A 23,226-nucleotide genomic window follows, 5' to 3' on the forward strand; every position below is an offset into this window, starting at 1 on the left:
TGAATATTTATGAAAGGAGAAACATGTACATGTGCAATTGAGCTTCACTGCCCCTTCATGGGTCCTAGGTACAAAAAATGGGGCATCAGCATGATCTGAAGAGTTTTCAGCCTCTGATGTCAAAAGGTGAAGTAGAGGCCAATAAAACCCTTACTGTGCCTGCTCCGTAGATTGGCCAGAACCACTCCACAGCGGGTAGTCTGTTAGGCAAAAAAGGGAGGGCAGCAACAGGCTGATATCAATGGTGGAGTCTTTTGAAAGGGATGGTTTCTATTTATCCCTTAGGGAAGAAAGCCTGATTCTGGTTAATGAGGGAGGGGATATAACAAGGCAAAGCAAGAACTCAGTTTTCAAGGTTACTCTGGGTCCCCTTGGCCAAAAGGGAGTCCGTTCAGTCAGCTGGGGGGCTTAGTACTTAATTTGTATTTCTCTTGCCTCATTTTTAGGATTTGTAAGATGCTGAAGATAATTGCGTCTCTTTCATAATGTTGTGGTGAGGATGAAATGAGATGATTCAGATAAAGTGCCAGAACATTAATTCATTTAAATAAATACTTACTGAGCATATATGCCCCAAGCGTCAGGCCCCTGAGGATACAGCAGTAAGTACAACTGATTGAAAGGAAATGAAAACTGCCCTCTTGGATCTTTTAATTCTATATAATGAATAATAACAACGAATCTCTGGCACATAGGAGTGCTATGTATTATCTCTGTGACAAAGCAATATCCTAAGACAAGTTTTATAGTCCTAACCTAAATTATTTCTATATATATATATTTTTGAGATGGAGTTTCACTCTTGTCGCCCAGGCTGGAGTACAATGGCATGATCTCAGCTCACTGCAACCTCTGCCTTCCGGGTTCAAACTATTCTCCTGCCTCAACCTCCCAAGTAGTTGGGATTACAGGTGCCCACCACCACACCTGGCTAAGTTTTGTATTTTTAGTACCGACAGGGTTTCACCACGTTGGCTAGGCTGGTCTTGAACTCCTGACCTCAGGTGATCCACCCGCTTCGGCCTCCCAAAGTGCTGGGATAACAGGCATGAGCCACCGCGCCTGGCCTATTTCTATAATTTTTATTGTAATAAAAGAATAATACTCCACAAATACTTAACAGTGGTAATGCCTGCGGCATAAAGAGACAATCCAAAGTAACTCATTCATTGAGAGGTCACCAGAAACTGGGAAGTTGGGGAAACAAATTTGTAAAAAAGGTCTGCTGATGAAAGTGATTGCATTTACCACACACTTTTGTCCAAGAAAAGCTATGTGAGTGCGCCAACACCAGCCTGAAATCTTCCTAAGAATGCGTGCTTATAGCCTATTTGTTTAAACAGGGGGAGAAGGTTAACATTCAAACACCAGAGATTCTGAATATATTTTATTAGTTCAAATGCCTCTACAGTTAACAGAGTCTCGGGGGTTTGGTTAACAGCGCAGATGAAAGCAGTTCATGAAACAGTGGAAAATATAACCTGATCAAGTCTGACGCAGTCTCCGTTGCTACGGCAACCGACTCCACCCCCCCACCCGGAGAGGGAACCTGAAACTTGGTGACCCCAGCACCCTAGCGGGGTGGTCGCCTCCCTTCCGTGTCCGCGGCTGTTTTTTATGGTCGGGAATAGGTAAGGGACACAAGTCAACGGGGATGCTAGATTCGTCCCCTCTGGTCTCCGTAGAGGGAGCTATAAAAGGAGGTTCGTCCACAAGCAGAAACCCCCCTGTGGCGCCTCAACGTTAAGAACCCCCACGATTCCCTTTCGCCGGCGGGAGACTAAAGGCCGGGAAAGTACAGCCCGCCCAGGGGTGGGAGCCGAGCTAGCCCCACCTCCCGGTGGCTTCTTGCGAACGTGGAGACGCAGCAAGCCTATGTAACTTCCGGTCGCGACCCATCAGCTCCTCGGCGATTGGTCCATTTCCACGGCCGGCTGGGTGACGTTATCGCCGGGTCCTGGGGCTGCACGTGTGGTGAGGCCTACAGAAGCGGCCTTCAGCTGGACCTTGGTCTCCCCGCCGGACTTCGAGGGTGTCATCGCCGCCCCTGCTGGGGGTGAGCGCCGCGCGGCTGCAGCATGGTGAGCAAGACTTGCTTGTTTCGGCGGCCGGGCGCTGTGGTTTTGCAGAAGTCAGGCTGCTTCCGGTAATACCTTGGCTACTGCGGCCTGGGTCTGGGTCATGCCAGAGGCTGCTTGCGGCACAGTACCCCGAAATGGGCAACCCAAGTTACAGTCTCCCACCGCCGAGCCTCCCTGGGATGTGGCCCGGAGAGGAGAATGGCCTTTTTGTTTTACCCCTGGGAGCCTGCAGCCCTGCGCGCTTTCGGTTAACTAAAAGCTGGTGACTGCGGACACAAACGCGCAATCCTGTGCTTCTTGGGGGTCTAGCAGAGGGAGCTGCTGGTCTCCCTCAGCGTTGGAGTGGCAGGTGTCTGCCTGTCTGTTTCCTCTGAGAAAGGGAACTTGTGGGAAAGCATAAGGTTGGGCCCAAAGTAAAGCCACTTAATTGGTTTCCCAGTTTAGAGAATCAAAACTGAATAGCGAAGTAAGAATGTAGAAAGAGATGGTGGATCTTAATAAACTTTAGCCGTTTGTGTCGTGATTTTATTTACTGGCTGGTAGATGCTCTGTGTGGAGCTGTCTACTCCAGATTATGTTGTGGCAGGCTTCTTGTCATTCTGGTTCAGTCGGCCAGGGGCCTTCCCTGAGCAGCCAGTGTAAAGTAGCTTTTAAGTCATTTTCACGTCACTGTCTTGTATACATTTTCACGTCACTGTCTTATATTTTCTTCACCGGAAATTATCTTGATTTTCTTGCTAAGAACGGACTTTATCTGACTTTCCCACTTCTGTATTCTCAGTTCCCGTAACAAGGTCTGGCACAAAGCAGGTGCTCAAGGAATGTTTGTTGAAGGAAGGTTAAGTATGGACTCTACAGAACACAGCTGATGTTGCCTGCTCCAGAAGTGTAGATTTTTAAAAACTATTTATCTTTAACATGACTACTAAAGATGCATGTGTGGACTATGGAATTATTCTCCATCTTTTTGTTCTGTTTTAATTAATTGTTGTGATTTTGTTCCTTTGAAGCCTCACAGGAAGAAAAAGCCCTTTATAGAGAAGAAGAAAGCTGTGTCTTTTCACTTGGTCCACCGGAGCCAACGAGATCCTTTAGCAGCGGATGAGACTGCACCCCAGAGAGTTCTATTGCCCACACAAAAAGTAGGTCCTGTTCTTTAGCCAATCAGTTTGTAGGTAGACAATAGTTTTTTTCTTTTTTCATTTTTTTAAATAAATAGAGACTTGTCATGTTGCCCAGGCTGGTCTCGAACTCCTGGACTCAAGCAGTCCTCCCAGCTTGGCCTCCAAAAGTGCTGAGATTACAGGCATGAGCCACCACGCCTGGCTATGTTAATAGTTTTTAGTAAATTGTTAGCCAGCTGTTATTCTCAGATAACTGATATTCTGGGAAATAATCTATAAGTTAATTTTCAGTACAATTTGCTGATTTTTACATCATTCATATTATTTTGATTGGGAAGACAAAGTTCTTTATTTGAGATGTTTAAACGAGCAAATCTTGTAGAATAATGGTAAATATTTACCAAAGCACCAGCTACAATGTGGCATGATGTTATTTAGGGCACCGATATATGCTCAAACTGTGCTCTCTCTAAGATCCTGCCGTTTTATAACCACAAACTGCATTTTGCCTCCTGGTTGCTCATCTTAGGAAATGTAAAATATCTGAGCTCCTTGGTTAGCTCAGGGAACTTTGCAAGGGAGCCTCGAAAAGATTGACTTAATGTTAGACTCTACTTATTAAGACTCTTAATGTTAGATTACACTTATTAAGTGTAGATATTATGAAACAGAGTGTTGGGAAACAGAGTATTGGGGGCCATGGGCCATGTTTAGCTTTTCAGTAAAGCCAGTTTTGTTGTATGTTGAGAAGTTTTTTTTTTTTTGCATATAAATACAAGAAATTGTACTTAACCTTTCAAGGCACCCAAATCTCTGTTGCCCAGGCTGGCATGCAAAGTGGCTCCATCTCAGCTCACTGCAACTTCTACCTCTTGGGCTCAAGCGATCCTCCCACCTTAGCCTCCAGAGTAGCCAGTACTACAGGCACACGCCACCGGGCCTGGCTGATTTTTAAAATTGTTTTGTAGAAACGAGGTCTCACTGTTTTGCCCAGGCTGGTCTTGAACTCCTAGGCTCAAGTGATCCTCCTACCTCAGCCTCCCAAAGTGCTGGGATTATAGGCATGAGCCACTGCACCTGGCCCCCCAGGTCTTTTCTTATAACCCTCCAAATAGATGATAAAATAAATTGGATGTATATTTCTTGACTCAAAATGTTGCACAGAAATGTCTAGTGGAAGGAGCAATTGTTATTTATTTTTATTGCCCTTTTAAAAGCATGAATGTTTTCATTCCATTTGAATGTTATGTAGCACTCTGGTTTTGAAGCTGTACATTTCCTGTTTGTCAGGAATTCTTTGTCTTTTTCCCATCAGCCAAAATGTTCATGTGCCATCTGGCTCCTACTTGGAAAGCTGTAGTCATTGTAATATTCCCATGCCTTATCCTTGGGAGGCTTACTGATTCCATTTTGTTTATAGATAAACAGTGAAGAAAGTACTAATTCCATTTTGTTTATAGATAGACAATGAAGAAAGGCGAGCAGAACAGAGGAAGTATGGAGTGTTCTTTGATGATGACTATGACTACCTGCAGCACCTGAAGGAACCATCTGGGCCCTCAGAGCTTATTCCCTCAAGTACCTTCAGTGCACACAACAGGAGAGAGGAGAAAGAAGAAACGCTAGTAATTCCAGTAAGGCTTTTCAGCAATTTAAGTGTGGGAGTGAGGTGAAGAAATCATTTTTAAATCAAGATATCTGTTTGGGGCAAGAAATGGTGTCCATATGAAGAGCACAAAGATAGACCACACCTCCACTTAAAATTATATATGTGTATGCACGTGTATACCATCAGGAGAGAATAGGTCACGTCCTCTCTGGTGGCAGATGTCAACAGTAACAGCCTTTTTATAGGTTTAGAACTTTAGATTTATAGACATGGCCATGTTAGACAGCACTTTTCAATAGAAGAAAAGCAGCTGACATTCTATATGTTAACAATAAAACTGTTTTCAGGATCATAAACTCTTGTTCTAAGATAGGACTTAACTTTTGTGGAATATTCAGCTCTTTAACACTTTTGTAAAAGCTGCAGGCTACTCATAAGCGAACAGAATGAGTGGATGATAATAACATTCTTGTCTTGTAAACAAATGTTCAGTCCACTTTAATACCTTCTCTTTCAGGACAAATGATAGTACGTGTTTATATGAAATGAGCGCTGTTAGTCAAAGTTCTGTTTTCTCCCCTGTTTATGTTAAGAATGCCCATGTTGTATGCCTCTGTGACCTTATTTTTAATTTGATGTAGAGTAAATTTCTCTGTGGGAAACTTTTATATCACCTAGCACTTCCAAAAAAGGAGACATTCATTAGGTTTATAAGCAAAAGGTAAGCGATACAAAAGGTACCAGTTTACCCTGCTGCTCATTCCCCAATTCTGTCATGGTCTAGGCATTCCTTTCCTTGGGGAAGATGTGATTGTAGTTCTTACAGGCAATAGCTTGTTGCTTAAGGAGACTCAGAAAGGTTAGGTTTCAGGATATCATCCCAAAGAAAGGTAATAACTGCAGTTCCTCGTTCACTAACTAGGTTGTGGCTCTTTTGTAACGCCCCAAATCCCACCACATCTCTGTCGTTCATAGAGAACCAACTTCTTTATTCCTTCTTCCTCAAGGCTTTATTGCTAGTAGGGATTTACTGGCTCACTTGCTTCTGTAACCTATTGAGGGAGAGAACGGGTTCCTTAGTGGCTTAACTTGTTTATCTAAGGGAGAAAATTCTTAGTAAAGTCTTGCCTGGCTTGTATTGACCAGTACAAGACTAACTTTTTGTTGTTGTTGTTGTTGAGACAGAGTTTTGCTCCTGTCGCCCAGGCTGGAGTGCAATGGCATGATGTCAGCTCACCACAGCATCTGCCTCCCGGGTTCAAGCAATTCTCCTGCCTTAGCCTCCCTAGTAGCTGGGATTACAGGCATGTGCCACCGCGCTCAGCTTATTTTGTATTTTTAGTAGAGCCAGGGTTTCTCCATGTTGGTCAGTCTGGTCTCGAACTCCCAACCTCAGGTGATCCGCCCGCTTCGGCCTCCCAAAGTGCTGGGATTACAGGCCTGAGCCACTGCGCCTGGTCGTACAAGACTAACTTTTAATCCTTAATTCATTTTGAGTAAAAGCAATCACTAACTGGCTTTTTAACAGGATAAGGCTCTTAAATGGACACTTCGGTGATGTTTACAGGGACAGCTGAATTGTATTTAAAAAGAAAAGTGTCGTTGGTTTTCTGTAGAGCTATGAAAAAATATGGATTAGTCCCATGTACTTTTTTTACTTTAATTTGTAACACACCACCAAATTCGAATAGATTAGAAACAATGAATAACCCCTAGAAACAGTGTAAGACAGTGTAAAAAGGCAGTATGGAAATGATTGATGCTTGAGCAGGCCCTGATTTTGACTTGAAAGAGGGTGGTGCCGTTGTGGAAAGTAGCTGGGCAAATGCCATGTAGTTGAGAACTACTGCAACCAATGAAAACACAGCACTCCTCTAAAAAAAAGTAATTCCTCTTTAACGCTTAATCGTGTATGTGATTCTTTGACTACTTTTCAAGATTTGAAAAATATCTCACAAAGGTAAATTCATTTAACACAAGCTGACCTTGTGTTTAATCCCAAACTTCTAAGGATAAATATCACAAAGGTACCTTTTTAAAAACCTAAAAGACTATGTAGATTTTACTACAATTTTAAGTAATTAATAATGTAATATCCTTAAAAAACATTAAATTGTACAATTTAAATAGGTGAATTGTATGTGAATGATGTCTTAGTAAAGCTGTTTTCTTAAAAATATACTCTACAGCAAAATAACAGATCTTTGTACATGTTTATGCTACTGAGAAACTCATTTTGGAAGCCATAACATCTTGCCGTGTGTACATTGCCATATGTAGCCTTTACTCATGCGCCTCAGAGGCTTCCAATTCGGAGAGCTTTCTCAGCGAGCCAATGAGGATGCACATTCCAGCTTTGTGCCTCCTCTTGAGCTGAGGATAGGGCAGGTGGTGAGATGCACAGAGATAAATAACACATGGTGATTGTCCTCACATTATCAACTGTTTGGTCAAGGAGAGGAAACAAGCATAAGAACCAGTGAGAGAATGTAGGCTAGCACATGTTTAAGTAGATTGCAGTGTGTGAAGAAGGCGGGAAGTTCACACAAAGGGAAGTTCTAGGACAGTGATCAGAAAGGGCTTCATGTGGGAGGGTGGGAACCAAGCTGGCCACCAAGCGGTGGGTACTGTTGACAGGAGAAGGAACATTTTCAGTCAGGGTGCCGAGACAGCGAGCACTGTGGTTCCATGTCAGGCACATGCGTGCCAAGTAAAGTGTTTTGCATTATTACATGACTGAGGAATGAACTTGATTTGCATGGTCATATAGAATAACTGACAAATTTGGATACACAGAGTAGGTCTTGATTTTTATAGGTCCTTGAGAACCAGGGCCTTAAATACAGAGTGAAAAATTGAGACCTGTTAGAAACTCAAGAAGGTCACATGATAAAACTATTAAAGGAGCTTAATCTAGCCATGGGTATGAAGGTTGTACTGGATATAGAGTAGCTATATGAGCAGTTGTAGTCATTTATGTTTTGGTTAACTATAAATGAGGTGATGCCCCAAAGAACAGAGTGAAATCACTGTATATAAGAGATTTCAGGGGGACATAGGACAGAGCAAAATGATTTATACCACCTGAGATTTAAGATAGCCAATTCATTACAAGGGCTGTGCCATTACTAGAGATTAGGACATTATCTCTAGTTTAAGAGGAAAAAGTCTAATTTTGTTTTGAAATTTCAGGCAAGTGGAGTTAAGAAACTCTGGGATTTGAATCCCAGAATCTCACTTACTGGTCATTCTCAGGCAGGTGGGCCATTTAAACTTTCTTAGTTTTCGTTCTTTTACTAAAACATGGTGATACCTCATAGGATCTGAGGGATAAATGGAATAATTTACTAGAGAAAGCATTGTGATGTATTATAGAGAGTTGCTTTTGAGTTTATGATGGAATATACATGTTTAACATATATAAACCTGGAGCACAGGTGAGAGAACACAGAATGTAGTTGTAACAGTTTCCTAGGACTGCAGTAACAAATTACCACAAACTGGGTGACTTAAAACAACAGAAATTTATTCCTTCATGGTTCTGGAGGTCAGAAGTTTGAAATGAAGGTATCAGCAGGGTTGGTTTTCTTCTTGGGGGCTTAGAGGGAGAGGCTGTTGAATGGCTCATTCCTAACTTCCGAAGGTTACCAGTGATCATTCCTTGGAATTCCTTGCCTTATAGAGGCCTCACTCCAATCTGCTGTCATCTGCACATGGCATTCTCCCCTGTGAGTCTCTGTCTTCATGTGGTCTCGTTATAGGACCATGGTCCAGTAAGACCTCATCTTATTATAGTTGAGAGGACCCTATTTCAAATATGGTCAGTCTAAGGTTCTGGATGGACATTGATTTGGGGGGGACTTCAACCCAGTACACTAGTTAAGAAGTATTTCCAAATAAACCTAACCATTGTGCAATTTCTTTTTCAAGAGCACTGGAATTAAGTTGCCTTCATCAGTGTTTGCTTCAGAGTTTGAGGAAGATGTTGGATTGTTAAATAAAGCAGCTCCAGTTTCAGGTATTTTTAATTCATTTATCTTTTCATATGGATAAATGTATTTTGCAAAACATAAAGAAATGATGTAGGATTTTTCTATCCCCAGTAAAGTATTGAAACAATTGAGATATGTCTGGAATTCAGATCAGGGATTATTAGGAAGGGATGAATGTGATCTTTGTATTTTTGTATTCCTGCCATCAAATCCTTACATCTTTTGAGTTCCTGTTTGGAGAGGAAAGTGGGGAATTGTAACCTTTACGTAACCTCTTAGAAAGACAGTGGTATTCATTATTCATTACTTGTAGTGTAATTTTGAAAAATAATCTGTTGTCTTTCAGAATTTCTCCCCAGAGCATACAGGTATTTTTATGGAAGTTCATTTTGCCATCTACACATACATTGGGGGAAAATTTTTATTTTTAATTTTTAGTACCAACACTGTATTTTAGAACAAACACAGAAGTCCACAGAAGTGGTGTTGGTACTTTCTCCTAAGTTGCCTTAATTATTAACTTAACACCTGTCCTGTGGCATTCATTAATTAATTTATTCTACAGATTTTTGAGTTGCCACTGTCTGTGTGGCAGGGTCTTGGGTTAAAACAGAATAAAGCATAGTCTCTGACCCAAGAATTTACCTCATTTGGGAAAAATAAACAATAAATGATAAATTACAGTATAGATGGATATTACTAGTGGGGTGAGTGGCACCAAACCCAGCCTCACAGGGTTGGGCAAGGCTTTCTAAAGAAGGTGATGTCTAGTTTGTTTAAGTAAAAGTTAGGTAGGTGGAAGAAGGAGGGGAGGGGTGGGGACCAGAGGATGTTCCAGACAGAGGACTGTATGTCCTAAGGCAAGAGAACGTGAATATAGGTAACTGTACACATTTTAGCTTGCCCAGAAGGAAGGGTATGGATTAAAAAGAAATGAGGCCGGAGGGTTAAGTAATGGCCATGTAGCAGAGGGTGTTGGAGGCCATGTCAGATGATAAATTTGGAGTTCAAAGTTTTTCTTGAACTTGAGTTTTTTGTTTTCATTTTCTGCTCCTTGTGGAGCAGGGCTAAGTCCTAAGCAGTGTGCCCAGAGTCAGCCTAGTATTTTTATAGATGGAAGAATATATCCAAAGAAACAGGTAGGTATTTATTAAAATCTCAAAGTCAGAAAATACTGAAAGTATAACAGTCTAAAAATTGCTCATTTGAGTTATTTTTAACAGGTGAATTTAAAGCCCAGTTTCTTCCTGCAGACAAAAGCTTTGAATTATGCTAGACAAAGTTAAACATTATAGATGTATAATGGAACAATATTTTTACCAGTGGATATTAAAAGAAGCATCATTTCTTTTTTCTTTTTTTTTTTTTTTTAATTATACTTTAAGTCCTGGGATATATGTACAGAATGTGCAGGTTTGTTACGTAGGTATACACGTCATGGTGGTTTGCTGCACCCATCGATCCATCGTCTACATTAGGCATTTTTCCTAATGCTATCCCTCCCCTAGGCCCCCATCCCCCAACAGGCCCCAGTGTGTGATGTTCCCCTCCCTGTGCCCATGTGTTCTCATTGTTCAACTCCTACTTATGAGTGAGAACATGTGGTGTTTGGTTTTCTGTTCCTGTGTTAGTTTGCTGAGAATTATGGTTTCCAGCTTCACCCATGTCCCTGCAAAGGACATGAACACGTCCTTTTTTATGGCTGCATAGTATTCCATGGTGTATATGTGCCACATTTTCTTTATCCAGTCTATCATTGATGGGCATTTAAGTTGGTTCCAAGTCTTTGCTATTGTGAACAGTGCTACAATAAACCTATGTGTGCATGTGTCTTTATAGTAGAATGATTTATTATCCTTTGGGTATATACCCAGTAATGGGATTGCTGGGTCAAATGGTATTTCTAGTTCTAGATCCTTGAGGAATTGCCACACTGTCTTCCACAATGGTTGAACTAATTTACACTCCCACCAACAATATAAAAGCGATCCTATTTCTCCACATCCTTTCCAGAATCTGTTGTTTCCTGACTTTTTAATGATTGCCATTCTAATTGGCGTGAGATGGTATCTCATTGTGGTTTTGATTTGCATTTCTCTAATGACCAGTGATGATGAGGTTTTTTTCATGTTTGTTGGCTGCATAAATGTCTTCATTTGAGAAATACCTGTTCCTATCTTTTGCCCACTTTTCAATGGGGTTGTTTGTTTTTTTCTTGTAAATTTAAGTTCTTTGTAGATTCTGGATATTAGCCCTTTGTCAGATGGATTGATTGCAAAAATTTTCTCCCATTGTGTGGGTTGCCTGTTGACTCTGATGATAGTTTCTTTTGTTGTGCAGAAGCTCTTTAATTTAATTAGATCCCATTTGTCAATTTTGGCTTTTGTTGCCATTGCTTTTGATGTTTTAGTCAAGAAGTCTTTGCCCATACCTATATCCTGAATGGTATTGCTTAGGTTTTCTTTTTTTTTTTTTTTTTTTTTTTTTTTTGAGACGGAGTCTCGCTCTGTCGCCCAGGCTGGAGTGCGGTGGCACAATCTCGGTTCACTGCAAGCTCCGCCTCCCGGGTTCACGCCATTCTCCTGCCTCAGCCTCTCCGAGTAGCTGGGACTACAGGCGCCCGCCACCACGCCCGGCTAATTTTTTGTATTTTTAGTAGAGACGGGGTTTCACCGTGGTCTCGATCTCCTGACCTCGTGATCCGCCCGCCTTGGCCTCCCAAAGTGCTGGGATTACAAGCGTGAGCCACCACGCCCGGCCTTGCTTAGGTTTTCTTCTAGAGTTTTTATGGTTTTAGGTCTTACGTTGAAGTCTTTAATCCATCTTAAGTTAATTTTTGTATAAGGTGTAAAAAAGGGGTCCAGTTTCAGTTTTCTGCATATGGCTAGCCAGTTTTGCCAACGCCATTTATTAAATACGGAATCCTTTCCCCATTGCTTGTTTTTTTTCAGGATTGTCTTGTCAAAGGTCAGATGGCTGTAGATGTGTGGTGTTATTTCTGAGGCCTCCATTCTGTTCCATTGGTCTATATATCTGTTTTGGTACCAGTACCATGCTGTTTTGGTTACTGTAGCCATGTAGTATAGTTTGAAGTCAGGTAGTGTGATGCCTCCAGCTTTGTTCTTTCTGCTTAGGATTATCTTGTAAATTACTTTGGGCATTATGGCCATTTTTATGATACTGATTCTTCCTATGCATGAGCATGGAATGTTTTTCCATTTGTTTGTGTCCTCTCTGATTTCTTTGAGCAGTGGTTTGTAGTTCCCCTTGAAGAGGTCCTTCACATCCCTTGTAAGTTGGATTCCTAGGTATTTTATTCTCTGTAGCAATTGTGAATGGGAGTTCACTCATGATTTGGCTCTCTGTTTGTCTATTATTGGTGTATAGGAATGCTTGTGATTTTTGCACATTGATTTTGTATCCTGAGACTTTGCTGAAGTTGCTTATCAGCTTAAGGAGATTTTGGGCTGAGATGATGGGGTTTTCTAAATAGACAGTCATGTCATCTGCAAACAGAGACAATTTGACTTCCTCTCTTCCTATTGGAATACCTTTATTTCTTTCTCTTGCCTGATTGCCCTGGCCAGAACTTCCAATACTGTGTTGAATAGGAGTGGTGAGAGAGGGCATCCTTGTCTTGTGCCAGTTTTCAAAGGGAATGCTTCCAGCTTTTGCCCATTCAGTATGATACTGGCTGAGGGTTTGTCATAAATAGCTCTTATTATTTTGAGATATGTTCTATCAATACCTAGTTTATTGAGAGTTTTTAGGATGAAGGGGTGTTGAATTTTGTCAAAGGCCTTTTCTGCATCTATTGAGATAATCATGTGGTTTTTGTCATTGGTTCTGTTTATGTAATGGATTACGCTGAACCAGCCTTGCATCCCAGGGATGAAGCCGACTTGATTGTGGTGGATAAGCTTTTTGATGTGCTGCTGGATTCGTTTTGCCAGTTTTTTATTGACGATTTTCGTATTGATGTTCATCAGGGATATTGGCCTGAAATTTTCTTTTTTTTGTTGTGTCTCTGCCAGGTTTTGGTATCAGGACGATGCTGGCCTCATAAAAGGAGTTAGAGAGGAGTCCCTCTTTTTCTATTGTTTGGAATAGTTTCAGAAGGAATGGTACCAGCTCCTCTCTGTACCTCTGGTAGAATTTGGCTGTGAACCTGTCTGGTCCTGGGCTTCTCTTTTGGTTGGTAGGCTATTGCTGCCTCTATTTCAGAACTTGTTATTGGTCTATTCAGGGATTTGACTTCTTCCTGATTTAGCCTTGGGAGGGTGTATGTGTCCAGGAATTTATCCATTTCTTCTAGATTTTCTAGTTTATTTGCATAGAGGTGTTTATAGTATTCTCTGATGGTAATTTGTATTTCTGTGGGATCAGTGGTGATATCCACTTTATCATTTTTTATTGTGTCTATTTGATTCTTCTCTCTTTTCTTCTTTATTAGTCTGGCTAGCAGTCTATCTATTTTGTTAATCTTTTCAAAAAACCAGCTCCTGGATTCATTGGTTTTTTTGAAGGGTTTTCGTGTCTCTATCTCCTTCAGTTCTGCTGTGTTTTAGTTATGTCTTGTCTTCTACTAGGTTTTGAATTTGTTTGCTCTTGTTTCTCTAGTTCTTTTAATTGTGATGTTAGGGTGTCGATTTTAGATCTTTCCTGCTTTCTCCTGTGGAAATTTAGTGCTATAAATTTCCTCTTAAACACTGCTTTAGCTGTGTCCCAGAGATTCTGGTATGTTGTGTCTTTTTTCTCATTGGTTTCAAAGAACTTATTTATTTCTACCTTATTTTTGTTGTTTACCCAGTAGTCATTCAGGAGCAGGTTGTTCAGTTTCCAAGTAGTTGTGCATTTTTGAGTGGATTTCTTAATCCTGAGTTCTAATTTGATTACACTGTGGTCTGAGAGACTGCTTGTTATGATTGCCATTCTTTTGCATTTGCTGAGGAGTGTTTTACTTCCAATTATGTGGTCAATTTTAGGGTAAGTGCAGTATGGTGCTGAGAAGAATGTATATTCTGTTGATTTGGGGTGGAGAGTTATGTCACTGTTTATTAGGTCTGCTTGGTCCAGGGCTGAGTTCAAGTCCTGAAGATCCTTGTGAATTTTCTGTCTTGTTGATCTGTCTAATATTGACAGTGGGATGTTAAAGTCTCCCGTTATTATTGTGTGGGAGTCTAAGTCTCTTTGTAGGTCTCTTAGAACTTGCTTTATGAATCTGGGTGCTCCTGTATTAGGTGCATATATATTTAGGGTAGTTAGCTCTTCTTGTTGCATTGTTCCCTTTACTATTATGTAATGCCTTTCTTTGTGTTTTTTGATCTTTGTTGGTTTAAAGTCTGTTTTATCAGAGACTAGGATTGCAACCCTTGCTGTTTTTGCTTTCCATTTGCTTGGTAAATATCCTCCATTCCTTTATTTTGAGTCTGTGTGCATCTTTGCACGTGAGATGGGTCTCCTGAATACAGCACACTGATGGGTCTTGACTCTTTATCCAATTTGTCAATCTGTGTCTTTTAATTGGAGCATTTAGCCCATTTACATTTAAGATTAATATTGTAATATGTTAGTTTGATTCTGTCATTATGATGCTAGCTGGTTATTTTGCCCGTTAGTTTATGCAGTTTCTTCATAGTATTGATGGTCTTTACTATTTGGTATGTTTTGCGGTGGCTGGTACCAGTTTTTCCTTTCCATATTTAGTGCTTCCTTCAGGAGCTCTTGTAAGGCAGGCCTGGTGGTGACAAAATCTCTCAGCATTTGCTTATCTGGAAAGGATTTTATTTCTCCTTCACTTATAAAACTTAATTTGGCTGGATATGAGATTCTAAGTTGAAAATTCTTTAAGAATGTTGAATATTGGCCCCCACTCTTTTCTGGCTTGTAGGGTTTCTGCCGAGAGATCCACTGTTAGTCTGATGGGCTTCTCTTTGTGGGTAACCCGACCTTTCTCTCTGGCTGCCCTTAACATTTTTTTCTTCATTTCAACCTTGGTGAATCCGACGATTATGTGTCTTGGGGTTGTTCTTCTCGAGGACTATCTTTGTGGTGTTCTCTGTGTTTCCTGAATTTGAATGTTGGCCTCTCTTGCTAGGTTGGGGAAGTTCTCCTGGATAATATCCTGAAGAGTGCTTTTCAACTTGGTTCCATTCTCCCCATCACTTTCAGGTACACCAATCAAACGTAGATTTGGTCTTTTCACATAGTCCCATATTTCTTGGAGGCTTTGTTTGTTCCTTTTCATTCTTTTTTCTCTAATCTTGTCTTCACATTTTATTTCATTAAGTTGATCTTCAATCACTGATATCCTTTCTTCCACTTGATCAATTCGGCTATTGATACTTGTGTATGCTTCACAAAGTTCCCTTGCTGTGTTTTTCAGCTCCATCAGGTCATTTACGTTCTTCTCTAAACTGGTAACTCTAGTTAGCAATTCCTCTTACCTTTTTTCAAGGTTTTTAGCTTCCTTGCATTGGGTTAGAACATGCTCCTTTAGCTCGGAGGAGTTTGTTACTACCCACCTTCTGAAGCGTACTTCTGTCAATTCATCAAACTCATTCTCCGTTCAGTTTTGTTCCCTTGCCGGTGAGGAGTTGTGATCCTTTGAAGAGAAAAGGCATTCTGGTTTTTGGAAATTTCAGCCTTTTTGTGCTGGTTTTTCCTCATCTTCTTGGATTTATCTACCTTTGGTCATTGTTGTTGGTGACCTTTGGATGGGGTTTCTGTGTGGACGTCCTATTTGTTGATGTTGATGCTGTTCCTTTCTGTTAGGTTTATTTCTAACAGTCAGACCTCTCTGCTGCAGGTCTGCTGGAGTTTGCTGGAGGTCCACTCCAGTCCCTGTTTGCCTGGATATCACCAGCAGAGGCTGCAGAACAGCAAAGATTGCTGCTTGTTCCTTCCCCTGGAAGCTTTGTCCCAGAGGGGTACCTGCCAGATGCCAACCAGAGCTCTCATCTATGAGGTGTCTGTCGACCCCTGATGGGAGGTGTCTCCCAGGCAGGAGGCACAGGGGTCAGGGACCCACTTGAGGAGGCAGTCTGTCCCTTAGCAGAGCTCAAGCACTGTGCTGGGAGATCCGCTGCTCTCTTCAGAGCCAGCAGGCAGGAACGTTTGAGTCTGCTGAAGCTGCACCCACAGCCGCCCCTTCCCCCAGGTGCTCTGTCCCAGGAAGATGGGAGTTTTATTTATAAGCCCCTGACTGGGGCTGAGGCAGCATTTTTTTTCCTTTTTTTGTCTTGTAGTGGTCACTCTTTATTCTTCACTAGACTGAACTTAGTTCTTAATCATTCTTTTATCCTCAATATATTAATAGACTCTTGGCTATTATAGGTCCTTATATTGTGAGTTAAGTGAATGAATTGTTGCTATCTTGGGAATTATTGCTCAATTTTTGTTTTCCTTCTAGGACCTCGACTGGATTTTGATCCTGACATTGTTGCAGCTCTTGATGATGATTTTGACTTTGATGATCCAGATAATCTGCTTGAGGATGACTTTATTCTTCAGGCCAATAAGTCAACAGGAGAGGAAGAGGGAATGGATATACAGTATGTGTGGTTTGTTTCAAAGCAGAGATGATGACCTAAGTGTTACTGCTTCAGTGGGATGGTTACCATAGAACGTTACAGTTGGAAGAGACCTTCAAGAGCATTTAATCTGAGACTTCTGTATTTTAGAGCAGAAAATGTGAGATTCATTGCTTTTCCTACCAAACCAGATTGATCAAACACCCTCACTCTTCCTGCCTAGACAAGAACCCTTCCTGCCTAGACAAGAACCCTTCCTGAAATACCTTCTAATTTTACTTGTGTAAAGTGGTTTTGTTCTGTTACTTTTTAAGTTGTTTTGGTAGGTAATTTATGACCTTTACTTTAGGAAATCTGAGAATGAAGATGACAGTGAGTGGGAAGATGTGGATGATGAGAAGGGAGATAGCAATGATGACTATGACTCTGCAGGCCTATTGTCAGATGAAGATCGTATGTCTGTGCCCGGAAAAACTCACGGAGCTGTAGCAGATCACTTGTTCTGGAGTGAGGAAACAAAAAGTCGCTTCACGGAATATTCGATGACTTCCTCAGTCATGAGGAGAAATGAACAGCTGACCCTACATGATGAGAGGTTTGAGAAGGTAAGGTCCCCACGTAAGGGATGCTTTAGTACTATGATAAATTTTTTTTTTTAATACCTGTCAGCTTTAGCCCAGGTTGAAGTGCTCACTAACCACAAAGTCAATCATAGGAAGTTTACAACTATCCAGCTATAGGTTCGTGTAGCCAGCATAAAGCAGAAGGGTATCAGTGCAGTACAGGAGCACAAAGACTGCAAAGGGAGCATAGAACTGTGCAGAAGAAGAGTAATTGCTTAGGAGGATGTGACTTTTCCAATTTACATCACACACTTACACCTGGAGGTGGCTCAAATGATGCCTCATTCAACCTGAATGGATAACCAAAAGTAGCTGTAATAGTTTTATTCTCAGTAACTGTGGTAGGACAACTCACTTGAGTTTCTATTTGGCCCTTAAAACCCCTAGAAGTGGCCCTTAAACCCTCATCATCTCTAATGTTGTGCTTCTTTATTATGTATGTCATATATAGATTTGTCTCAGATTAGAATGTGAAATCCCCAAGGGCAGAGAGTTTTTTATATTTTGCTCACGATATATCCGAAAGCCTAAAATGGTGTCTTGGCATGTAGTAGAAGTTTAAAGTGTTCCATAAATGATAAATGAATGAAGGAATAGTTTCCTTCAAGGTAACTCTAAAGATAGAAGTAATCCACTCGAGGACCTTGATGAAGCCGAGCGGGTTGAGGTTGATCTGGAAACTGGACCATCCTCTGGCCAAGTCAGCTGATCCGCCCGCGAGCTAAGTAGATGTTAGGCACCTTGCTGTTTGCCTTGTTTTTTTTTTTAAAGACAGATTGGGACCCAAAGCTAAAACTTTTGAGTGTTGAAAACAGCGTATCTCTTTATTAAAACAGAGCATAAAAGCACCTTAGTTATTGTTGTTTTCCCTTTACGTATTCTATGAGGCCAGTCACCCTAGTTTTGATTCTGGAAAGAACGTGTGTAGGTCAAAAGGAGTTGGCTGATCAAACATTCTTATTTTCCCCCTTGAATTCTGACCTCCTGATTCTGAATTTCTCCAACAGTAATCCATAAGATGCTATATTTCTGAAGTACTGGCCTGATTGAGCACATCAAAATTCCATTTCTTTCCATTTCTCATCTGGTGTTTTCAGACATAACTAACACTGAGGAACAGAATGGAAGTAGAGTATAAGACACTTTTGAAAGCTTGAATTTTCATATACTGTATTTGGTTCTGTTGTAACAGATTAGCTCCAGGGTTTATAATCCCAACCTATAGACTGTTTATACAGGTTTTTAATCCCACCTATCCTGTTGTTTGTTCTGTAGCACATAACACCTCCTAACATCATCTCTAATGTTGTGCTTCTTTATTATGTATGTCATGTATAGATTTGTCTCAGATTAGAATGTGAATTCCCCAAGGGCAGACAGTCTTTTGTATTTTGCTCATGGATACATCCAAAACCCTAAAATGGCGTCTTGGCATGTAATAGAAGTTTAAAGTGTTCCATAAATGATAAATGAATGAAGGAATAGTTTCCTTCAAGGTGAATCTAAAATAAAGGCTCTTACCTTGCTACCTTCTCACCTAATACTATTTTCCCTCTTCTCTTGAGGGAGAAGCAAACTGTTGCTACAAATCTCACTCTTCAGGAGATATATCCCCCCCATTTACTCTTTGTCAAAGCTTAACAGTGTCAACACCATTTGCATAATATAGTAATTATTGTCTAAACAAGAACGAAATATATACGTTAGTAGGAGAATTTTCAGTTGCACAATCTTTTAGTTTGCATAACTAAGGAATTTGAAAATATCTTCAGGCTAGGCATAGTGTCTCGTGCCTACAATCCCAGAACTGTGGGAGGCCGAAGCAGATGGATCACTTGAGCCTAGGAGTTTAAAACTGTCTTGGGCAATGCAGACCCTGTTTCTATTTTAAAAAATAAATAAAATAGCCTGGTGTGGCGGCATGTGCCTGTGGTCCCAGCTGCTTGAGAGGCTGAGGAGGGAGGATTGCTTGAGCCTGCAGTGAACTATGATCGCGCCACTGTACTCCAGGCTGGGAGACAGTGAGATACTTAAAAAAAAGAAAAAGTATCTTGAAAAATGTTCTGACGTAATTTGTGCTGCCTAGCATTTTGTTCTCCAAGCTGAGTGGAATAATGCCTTTCATTTACATGTTAAATGGAAGCCTATTTTTAGTCTAAATGTAAGTCTTAAAGTACTGAGCAGAAATATCTTCCACATCCTATTGTTGCATTAAATCCCTACTGATATTTTAAGGGTAATTGTGATAGTACCTGAATAACTATTGTGTAAGAATAAAGTTAATGTAAAAAAATTTTTAAGTGTGTAGTCTTACTGAGTACATTTGCTTTTCATGGTATCTTTTCTCTGTTTATATTCAAGTTTTATGAGCAATATGATGATGATGAAATTGGAGCTCTGGATAATGCAGAATTGGAAGGTTCTATTCAAGTGGACAGCAATCGCTTACAGGAAGTTTTGAATGACTACTATAAAGAGAAGGCAGAGAAGTACAGTGACTTTTCTTTCCTTGTTTAGCTGTTCTTTTTTTAAAAAAAAAAAATTCCAAAGAAAGGTCTATAGTATAACTGAATTGAGGAAAGAATTAACCTAGTCAAAATCCGTATGAAGAAAATGAAAAAGGAAAAAAGAAAAGGTAAAAAAAAAGATAGGAGGGGGGAAAAAAGAAAGTGGTACATTTTCCATAAACTTTGGCTTATGTATAGCTCATTGTTTTGCCTACATTTTGGTGTTAAGTGTTCTGAAGTAGAATGTAATGGGAATATACGAGGAGCCACTTTCTCCATATCTTTGACTGGAGAAGAGTCATGGTAGAATGTGTATTCGTTTTTTAAATTTTTTTTTTTTTTTTTTTTGAGATGGAGTCTTGCTCTGTTGCCCAGGCTGGAATGCAGTGGCGCGATCTCAGCTCACCTGCAACCTCTGCCTCCCAGGTTCAGGTGATTCTCCTGCCTCAGCCTCCTGAGCAGATGTGATTACAGGTGCACGCCACCATGCCCAGCTAATTTTTGTATTTTTAGTAGAGATGGGGTTCCACCACGTTGGCCAGGCTGGTCTCAAACTCTTGACCTCATGTAATATGCCCGCCTCGGTCTCCCAAAGTGCTGAGATTATAGGCGTGAGCCACTGCACCTGGCCAATTTTAAATTTTTTTTTACTTTTATTTATTTTGCTTAAAAGTTGTGTTTTGATAGAAGCATGAGTATTATTAGGGTGTGAAATGTAAGGACAGGCCGGGCGTGGTGGTGTACACCTGTAATCCCAGCTATTTGGGAGGCCGAGACAGGATCGCTTGAACCTGGAAGGCGGAGGTTGCGGTGAGCTGAGGTAGCACCACTGCTTCCAGCCTGGGTGACAGGGCGAGACTCTGTCCCAAAAAAAAAAAAGAAATAAAGGGACACATACTCCTTGGAAAATAAGATGGTGTTTCTAGTCTTTTGGGCTGAAGAATTATTCCAAGTATACGCTCTTTTCATCTTTCTGAAATGCCAGGTGTTCTGAGAAGTAGGTATTTACATCTCGTGGAAAGATAAGAATTTGTCTCTCCAGCTGGATTAGCGGAACTGACCAGCCAGTTATTTTGGCAAATCAGCATCCACATCAAGGTGACTCTTCTCTGAGAGACACTGATGAAGCGTTCAAATCAGCTAGAAAGTTCTGATGTTCCATGATCACTATAATATATAGATCCCATAGCAGAACAAGAAACTATACAGTTTGAGTGAAATATTTGAATACTTTGCAGAGACAGATGAGTTATGCTTTTTTAGGCTTTAAAAACCTGTTTTCTTAGGAAGCTGCCTTGGAAAGACACAGCTAGATGTACGTTCCTATCAGCTGAGTGAATGTCCAAAACTCACTGGAGGGAAGAGGCAGGGCTGGGTAGAACAGAGTTTGACAGAAAATGACGGATGGGTCACTGGAATATGTGCATTTAAAATACTGGTTTTTTCCACAGCTAAAAATTGCGGTTTTAGTGACATAGTATAATAATAAGTCACTTTCCCCCCTCTTGGTCTTCACTTTTAAAATCTCATCTAAAAGTTCTGTAAAACTGAATACCCTTGAACCCTTGGAGGATCAAGACCTGCCAATGAATGAGCTTGATGAGTCTGAGGAGGAAGAAATGATTACTGTAGTCCTTGAAGAAGCCAACGAGAAGTGGGATTGTGAATCTATTTGTAGTAAGTATATTCACTTTGCGATAGTAATTTTAAAGTATTAAAGTATATCAACTTTAGGCTGGGTGCGGTGCCTCATGCCTGTAGTAATCCTAGCACTTTGGGAGGCCAAGGCGGGTGGATCACCTGATGTCAGTTCAAGAGCAGCCTGGCCAACATGGTGAAACCCCGTCTCTACTAAAAATACAAAAATTAGCCAGGCATGGTCGCAGGCACCTGTAATCCCAGCTGCTCGAGAGGCTGAGGCAGGAGAATAGCTTGAACCCGGGAGGCGGAGGTTGCAGTGAGCTGAGATCACGCCATTGCACTCCAACCTGGGCAACGAGCAAAGCTCTGTCTAAAAAAAAAAACATATCAACTTTGAAAAAATACATATATTTTAATAAGAGGCTTTTAGGAAATTTGTGAAAAATTATTTGGAAAGAGTAATATTCCATACTGAGGTGTAAGCAATTTATAAAACATTGATCAGTGACTCCAGTGTTATTTTGCACTATGAAAACGCAAGGTCAGAAATATAGTAGGAATTCAGTAATGCTTTGTGGAACTGAAAACGTGCTTACTGATGCATGACTTTTATTTGTTTGTTTAGGTACATACTCAAATTTATATAACCATCCACAGCTTATCAAGTATCAACCAAAGGTAAGTCCTAGTGTGCTGAGCTATTTGAAGGATGCAGTGCATAAAAAATAGAGTGCACATTTTCACACAGTAACTTTTCATCTTTGTGGCTAGGATGACATTAGAAAAAGCATCAACAGTATGTCATTAATGAGCTATTTTTTAATAGGAATGAGAAATAACTCTAGTACCATTTTATCTGTATTTCAGCCCAAACAAATTCGTATATCTTCTAAAACAGGAGTACCTCTCAATGTCTTACCAAAGAAAGGACTCACAGCAAAGCAAGCTGAAAGAATACAGATGATTAATGGCAGTGATCTTCCTAAGGTATCAACTCAGCCACGTTCTAAAAATGAAAGCAAAGAAGATAAAAGAGCAAGAAAGCAAGCTATAAAAGAAGAGCGCAAGGTAAAATATATTTTTCAAATGTGAGATTTACAAAGAGCTGGTGGAGGGGAAATTAGGGGAATTTTGTAAAAGCAGTCTGTATCAGTTTAAAGATATGAATAATACAAGTATATTCTTGTACTTAAACAGGAACGAAGAGTGGAGAAGAAAGCTAACAAATTAGCTTTTAAACTGGAGAAAAGAAGGCAAGAGAAAGAGCTGCTGAACTTGAAGAAGAATGTTGAGGGTCTAAAGCTATAGACAGTGGAGCATACAGGGCAAGGTATTTTTTTAGGGGCTCCTCATCTTTATCATTGACTAGAACCTTCAGAAAGACAAAACTGTTTGCCATTTTTACTGGCAGATAATATTTGTATTATTTTTTTCCAGCAAGTGTCCCCTGCCAACCATCTTGTAAATATTGTAATATTTTAATTTTTAATATTATAAGCTTACATTTGCTCTGAAATAAATGACTTCATGAATGTGAAATGTTTGGATAAATTAAAGGAAAATATCTTCATAACTTGAATGGAATTGGTGTATTCATTTATTTGTATGGTTGTCATAGTTGTTTTTTGCAGATGTTTTCAGATATTTCTTTGAATCCTCTCCACGCCTTTTCAGGAATTACATGGTTTAATTTACTGTAAATAGAAAAGTGGCCTGGTTAAACTCAATTTTGAAATGCTGACTTTATTCTGTTTAGTGTAAGATGAGTTTTTCTGAGAAGGTTCCACTGTTAGGAAGCTAAGTTTTCCCTTGCTGTATACAAAGGACTATTTCAAAAGTGTGGCAAAACTGAATATTAAGGTTCTTAAGATTCATATTTCCTGTTATATTACTGGATGACTTGCTTTTGGGATTTAGGAACAGTGAAGGCAGGAAACAGAATAGTCAAGGAAATAAGAAAACTTATTTGGCTTCAATGAGTCCCTAGTTCAAAATCAGAAATATTTATTTCAGTTTAAACTGGAGAGTTTGTCTTTTCAACATTAGTTAATGCTTGGAACCATTCATACTTGATTAAAATACATAGTTGAAAACTTTCTCTGTTTTTGATGAGTTGA

At 40.3% G+C, this 23,226-nt stretch overlaps 1 protein-coding gene across 2 annotated transcripts; it reads left to right on the plus strand.

The window, feature by feature from the left end:
* Positions 1-1,938: 1,938 nt before the first annotated feature.
* LTV1 (LTV1 ribosome biogenesis factor) lies at positions 1,939-22,688 on the plus strand. 2 transcript variants are annotated; one of them, XM_032160812.2, is made up of 11 exons: positions 1,939-2,081; positions 3,092-3,223; positions 4,666-4,839; positions 8,745-8,832; positions 16,218-16,359; positions 16,688-16,943; positions 19,323-19,450; positions 21,006-21,145; positions 21,735-21,787; positions 21,977-22,177; positions 22,307-22,688. In XM_032160812.2, exons 1-11 carry the CDS (start codon positions 2,079-2,081, stop codon positions 22,415-22,417), a joined length of 1,428 nt encoding a protein of 475 aa, XP_032016703.1. In that variant the 5' UTR covers positions 1,939-2,078; the 3' UTR covers positions 22,418-22,688. The 2 variants fall into 2 exon arrangements, with proteins under 2 accessions (XP_032016703.1, XP_032016709.1); XM_032160818.2 differs by lacking the exons at positions 1,939-2,081; positions 3,092-3,223; positions 4,666-4,839; positions 8,745-8,832; positions 16,218-16,359 and adding an exon at positions 16,366-16,498.
* Positions 22,689-23,226: the final 538 nt, after the last annotated feature.

Source organism: Hylobates moloch, unplaced genomic scaffold (genome assembly GCF_009828535.3).
Source record: "Hylobates moloch isolate HMO894 unplaced genomic scaffold, HMol_V3 SCAFFOLD_2, whole genome shotgun sequence".
Classification (NCBI taxonomy): Eukaryota; Metazoa; Chordata; class Mammalia; order Primates; family Hylobatidae; genus Hylobates; species Hylobates moloch.

Bases quoted from the DNA above. Each gene is read 5' to 3' on its own strand.
- LTV1 (XM_032160812.2), top strand. The intron at 8,833-16,217 runs GTATTTTTAATT...TTTTCCTTCTAG, and splicing joins TAAAGCAGCTCCAGTTTCAG to GACCTCGACTGGATTTTGAT. The intron at 16,360-16,687 runs GTATGTGTGGTT...CCTTTACTTTAG, and splicing joins GAAGAGGGAATGGATATACA to GAAATCTGAGAATGAAGATG.